The sequence below is a fragment of the Crocuta crocuta genome, unplaced genomic scaffold (genome assembly GCF_008692635.1).
Source record: "Crocuta crocuta isolate KB4526 unplaced genomic scaffold, BGI_CrCroc_1.0 scaffold1958, whole genome shotgun sequence".
NCBI lineage: Eukaryota > Metazoa > Chordata > Mammalia > Carnivora > Hyaenidae > Crocuta > Crocuta crocuta.
Genome location: NW_027530648.1, coordinates 33,263 through 39,818, shown reverse-complemented (window position 1 = coordinate 39,818; position 6,556 = coordinate 33,263). Strand labels below are relative to the sequence as shown.

The 6,556-nt window shown below is 39.6% G+C and overlaps 1 protein-coding gene across 1 annotated transcript; it reads left to right on the top strand.

Annotated features, from left to right (window-relative positions):
• The first annotated feature begins 1,645 nt into the window (after positions 1 to 1,645).
• On the top strand, positions 1,646 to 2,590 carry LOC144235568 (olfactory receptor 5G25-like). The gene has a single exon (XM_077769112.1). The coding sequence runs from the start codon at positions 1,646 to 1,648 to the stop codon at positions 2,588 to 2,590; it is 945 nt and encodes a 314-aa protein (XP_077625238.1).
• Positions 2,591 to 6,556: the final 3,966 nt, after the last annotated feature.

Below are 6,556 nucleotides of genomic sequence, written 5' to 3'. Positions count from 1 at the left end.
TTTATAAAGGAGTTTTATTCTGAAATAAAGATTCATAAGAAGCTTCAAAGAAAGTGCAGAGAGGCTCACATCCCTTTCACCCAGGTTTCCCCAATGGTTGGTTACACCTTACCAACTACAGCACAACATCAAATCCAGGAAATTGACCACTGGTGTGATGTGTGTATTGTTCTATATCATTTTACTTCGTGTGTAGACAGATTTGTTGAACCAACTCAATCATCAGGGTACAAAATTCTTCCATCTCTCCATGGATGTCCCTGTACTACACTTTTGTAGTCACACCTTCATCCTCCTTGCCTTCCTCTGCCTTCCCCAACCCCAGAAAAGTATTAACCTGTTTTCCATTTCTATAATTTTACAATTTTGAGGATATTATATTAAAACAGAGTTCTGAATTTTGAGATTGACTTTTTTTCAATTCAGTGTAATGAACTTAAGACCCATTCAAGCTTTTATCCGTATCATATTTTTTCCTCTTTCTTACTGAATAGTATTCCCTGGCATGGACATTCGAGATTGTTTAACCACTTATGTACTGTAGGAATTTTGGTTGTTTCAGATATCTAGCCTTTATGAATAAAGTTTGGGTCAACAAAATTATACAAGACTTTATATAGACAAAAATTTTTATTTCTCTGGGATAAATGCCTAAATGTGTCCTTTTCATCCCTAAATTATTGATTGTCTTTCCCAGCTCCTATTAGTACTTAATTGGTTATGACACTTACTCAAGATTTAAGAAATAGTTTATTCTTTGATAAACTAAAAAATTTCATGGAGTTTGATGAGATTAATAGGTAGATACACCAATGACAGAAGGAATGTAGCTGCTTAGAAGAAGGTATCACCAAGGAGATCCTGTGGAAGATTTTAATCCCTGGTAAAGTCATCCTCCTGTCTCAGCTTGCCCTCTTTTTTGGAAAACACAAATCTATCTTTTGATACCACAACTGACTATTTATCTAGAGTCTAAAGGAATTGGTAAAGAAGTTACATTTCTAATAGCTTTCACCTACAGTGAGATAAGGTATTTGCCTGAATTCATAAAAATTCATGTAATACTTTTTGTCTGTAAAATGTCAAAGTATACTTTGTGCAATGTAGGGATCTGGCACAGTTAGAGGGGATCTGGCACAGCTAGAGGACTTGGTTTAGAAGGTCACCAATGGTCACATCTAGGTCTAAAATTCCATGATTTTCTTCAAAAATCTTTTGATCAGGAGGAAGTTGAAGTGCTGAAAGAAGTTCAGTGTTTAGTATCATACAGATAGCAACTACTAAGGATGGCCATTAGGAGGTAGAAGTCAAGAGTGTGATCTCTCAGTCTACCCTATGAACTTGAAAAAATGGAAGTTAAATTCATTTTTTACATTCATTTATTTATTTTGAGAGAGAGAGAGAGGCTAAGAAAGAGGAGAGGTAGGCAGTCCCAAGAGGGTCCACACTGTCAGTTTGGGGGCTGATGAGGGGCTCAAATCCAAGAACCATGAGATCATGACCTGAGCCAAAATCAAAAGTTGGACACTTAGCCAACTGAGCCACCTAAGTGCCCTATCGAAGTTAAGTTCATTTTAAAAAATAATTTAATAATAAATTGGTTGCAAAGAAAAATCTTTCTCTCATTACAGATTAAATCAGAGAAATGGATTATAGAAATCAAACTTTGGTGACTGAGTTTTTATTCGTGGGCTTAACAAATTGCTTCCAGCACCAGGTTGTTCTGTTTGTGATATTTCTCTTGGTTTATCTTGTCACTCTACTGGGAAATGTGGGGATGATCACCCTCATTTGGATGGATTCTCAACTCCACACCCCCATGTACTTTCTTCTCAGCCACCTGTCCTTCGTGGATGTCTGCTCCTCTTCTGTCATTGGTCCCAAGATGTTGACAGACATCTTTGTGGAGAAAAAAGTAATCTCTTTCTTGGGTTGTGCTGCCCAGATCTGGTTTTTCGGTCAGTTTGTAGTGACAGAGTGTTTCCTGCTGGCCTCCATGGCATATGACAGGTATATGGCCATCTGTAAGCCCTTGTTGTATACACTCATTATGTCCCAGCGGGTCTGTGTGCAGCTGGCAGTAGGGCCTTATGTTATGGGTCTTATGAGCACCATGACCCATACGACTTTCACCTTTCACCTGCCTTACTGTGGTCCAAATACCATCAATCACTTCTTCTGTGACCTCCTTCCTGTCCTCTCCCTGGCATGTGCAGACACCCAGGTCAATCAGGTTTTACTCTTCATCTTGGCCGGAGCTCTAGGAGTGCTCAGCGGTGTGATCATCCTGGTTTCCTACATTTACATTGTGGTCACTATCCTGAGGATCCGCTCTGCTGAGGGGAGACGCAAAGCCTTCTCCACCTGCTCTTCACACCTGACTGCTGTCTCCATCCTGTATGGGACACTCTTCTTTATCTATGTACGCCCCAGTTCTAGTTTCTCCCTGGACATCAATAAAGTGGTTTCTGTGTTCTACACAGCAGTGATCCCCATGCTGAACCCCTTTATCTACAGCGTGAGAAACAAAGAGGTCAAGGACTCATTCAGGAGGACATTTGAGAAGAAGAAGCTTCTTCTGAGTTGGTAAACTAGAGACCAATTGTACTACAGATTGAGAGCTGATATACATGCAACATGCAGAAACATTGCCTGGGTGATGGGAACCCTACTGACATTTATGTTGAGATTCACTCTTTATTACTCTGTGTCACCGAGAGGTCACACAACATTTGCAGGTTACTCATTCAATTTTTTCATTTCTCAATTCACAGGAGTAAAATGATGAGCTTTAAACTGAAATGAGTGGCTTAAAGATCCCAAAGCTTTAGAAAATAGATTTTGTAATGTGAAATGAGATATGCTTTGTTATATATGAAATAAGTGAAAAAATATTAACCAATGTACCTAACAGTACCTCTGTTTTGCTTTACAAGATGTTGAGATCTCTCAATTCTTTGCAAGTTTCCCTACCATTCACTTAATAAAAAATGATATAAAGGTTATTTTTCTGATAGAATGTAAACAAAGCACTCCTTAATAACACCCGCATGCTTGGAGTAGACATTTGAGAAAGATCTTGTATACCTACTATACTTCTGCTCAGAGGTTTTGCCACTGTAATCATGTAAATCATTCATGTAAAGTGCAGACACTATTGCAATTCCTTAATAAAATGGTAGTAATTATTGTTAGTTATTGATTTTTTATGTCACTGGCAGGAAATTAATTTCCATTTTATTGATGATGGGCCTGATAGCTACAAAGACTCAAGAGATTGCCCATGACTTCATACACTTTTCCACCTTCTTTTTCTCCAGATAAAATCTTCTTGCAACTCTCTCTCTTTTTTTTTTTTAACACAGCAACAAATGCAAGAATGAGGAGATGGAGCATGTGTCTTGTACAAACTGAAGCCTTCTCTTGAAGGTCTTCTGCAAAAGGCATTTAATTTTCATTTGCTGGCTTTGAAGAATGTAAATAGCTTCTAATGCCTAGAATTTTTGTTTTTGTTTTTCTTCACCACATTTGTTCCCCATTCTTTCTGCCAATGATGGTGCCCGTGTTGGTGAATGACTCAGGATCAAACGCAATAAGATGGCATCTAATTAAGAATGAACGGGATGCACCGAATGGTCCTAACATTTAATTAACTTAACAAATTGTTACATATGACTTATGTGCCTGACACTTTAGCGGGTGGTATTCATACTGAGCGAAAAAGTCCTCATGGACGTTAGAGTCTTGTGAACAAACAAAAATAAAATTCAGCATGATAGATGATAGATAGATAGATAGATTGATAGATAGATAAATGAAAAATTCAGTACCTATCCAGGGCGATATTTATGACAAAACCAAACCAGGAGCCAAGATAGAGGATTAGGGTATCTTTAGAAAAGGTGATAAAGAAAACTCTGTGTAAAGAGGAAGGGGCTGGAAAACAGGAATAAGTTGTGTTTTAGGTTAAGTTTTCCACAGGGTAGGGATATCATGAGTCGGGTCAAGAAAGGAAAAGAGCCCTCTCCAAATAAGTACCCACATTTTCCAAGGCTGAGGACAAAGGCTGAAAGCTAACTTGTTCTGATTCTCAACGTATTTTTCTTCATTCCCTTATGATAGACAGGTTGTGGGAACAGGCACGTTTTCAGGCAGGAGGACGTGGTGCCTAATTGGGAGAAGGGATTAATTACGAACTGTATGAGTGCTGATGAAAATGATCACTTTTTGAGAATAGAGTGAAATACTTGTGATCTTTCACCAGGTGACTCCTTGCTGCACAAATCTGTGATATCTTCCAGGCACTTTATGCTGGATTCATGTGGTCTATTTCCTCCTCACTCCGAGTCTCCATGCACCATGAAAGGAACACAAAACAGAAGGCTGAGCAGATTGTCTCGGTGGTTTTCAAAAGTGAGGTCTGATAGCTTTTTCTGAGAGGGCCACACTCCCACACAGTGATGTGTGCACCATCCAGAGGCTTCCTCTCTCCGTCATTCTTGGGGGTCTTAGGTGTCCTTGCCATTTTCTGTTTCTTCATCCTGGGCCAGTGTTGCTGTCAGTGTTTACCTCCTCTGCATCTCTGCTCAAATGTGATGCCATCACAGAGGCCATGTGGACCTCTTACCCTAAAATAATTCCCTGTTCCTATCACATCCCCAAAATTTCCCTTTTCCTTTCTTATTTTTTGAAGTATTTTTATGTACTCAATATTGTCTATTTACTTGTTTCATCACTTTTTTGTGTCTCCCTGAAGGACATGACATTCATGAGAGATGGCTGTTTAGGTCTGCCCTGTCCCTGCCTACAGAGCCCAGCACATAATAGGTGCCCAAAGTATTAGTGGATTGAACAATAAACATATGGTGAATACGATATCCTTTACGTCATGCACACTATAGTTCAATAGGCATAGGTTCAAGTATCTGCTCTGGCTCTGTTTCCATGGATGCAGGGCTTGTCTGAAGGATGAATAATGTTTCATAATTGGAAATATGTGTACATATGCACTTGCGTGACTTAACACAGTATTTGGCAAGCAATAGTAATGAGTGCTAACTTTCTAGAGTGTATTTTTAAAAATTATGATTTTCTTCCATTTTTCTCTGTATGGCAATTGTGCTGATATGATTTCAGTATGCTATTTGGTGAAATGTCTTATGTTGCAAATTTTTTTTATAATTCATAGTTGTTTCTCCCATATGGATATCCATTCACTCATTTATGTCTACAATAGTAAATAAGCTGATTTCCTTTGGAGATAAATCTCCAAAAATTTGGAGATAAATCTTTACCTATAGATGACGGTCATAATAGGATTATAATTGAGATCGCTGCCTTCCTAGAGCAAATTAACAGCATATGACCTAAACTTGAACTATTTATTTGTACATGGATATTGAGAGGTAAGGAGAATGATGGGGGAGAAGTGATTGGAGCTCATTCATTCCAGCCAAGGTGCCCTGAGTAGGCAGATGGTCTCTGCCATGCCCGGAACAGTCCTGGTTCTTGTCTAGCTGATGCTTCGAGCTGCCTAATATACTGCTGGTGAATTTCCTAGATCTGTTGCTTACAACTTAGGAACTCTGATATATTGTTTAGTTTTTCCTTGACTACCGAAGTATTTGGTATTTATGGTCCTTCTCTGTGATAAGTCTTCAACATGAGCTAAGCTTAGCATTGATTATTTAGCATAGCTCAGGAGAGGGGACTAGATTAAATTGGGATTTTATTTCAATTAAAATGTTAGTTGAGGCTCTCAGTAATGCTTAAATGATTCTGTTTTGATAACCAGCATAATTCCACCTGTGGAATAACCCTGATAATAAATATCATTGATTGAACTTCCATAGTGTAGGAGGAAACATACTATTTGCTTTCCAGGATTGTCATCTCTGATATCTTTGTTATTATCGATATGCACTCAAGCAAAATACTGCTGTTTCCATTATTTTAAAGGTGAAGATGCTCCTGTAGTCAGTTTCTAATGCTGCATCACAAATGACCACAAAGCTGTTAAGTCCTAGCCACACAAATGTGGTCCCTCCCATATTCCCTGGGCCTCGAGTCTGGGTCCATTGTGGTCTAATTCTCTGCTCAGGGTCTCACAAAGCTGAAATCAACATGTTCACAGGGCTCGGCTCCTTTCTGGAGACTGTGGGGAAGATCATTTCCAAGCTCACTGATGTGTTGAGAAAATTTCGTCTTTGTGGTTGTAGAGCTGTGGTGCCTGGTTCCCCAGGGGTCTCAGCCAGAAGCCTGGAGTCTCAGCTCCTTAGGCTGCCTGCCTTCCTATGGCCCCTCCAGCTTCAGACCAGCAGTGACTCGTCTAGCCCTTCCCACATTCCAACTCTCTGGCTCTTCTGCTCTCAGCTGGAGAAAGCTCGGGACCCACCAGCTCATCCAGGGTCATGTCTCTTTGAAGGTTAACGGTGCCTCATAGTGTAACATAATCAGTGGTATTTCATCATATGCAGAGATGTCTGGGAACAGGGCAAAGATTAGGGATCTTTACAGGACCATTTTAGGAATTCTGACACCCACACTCACAGAATAA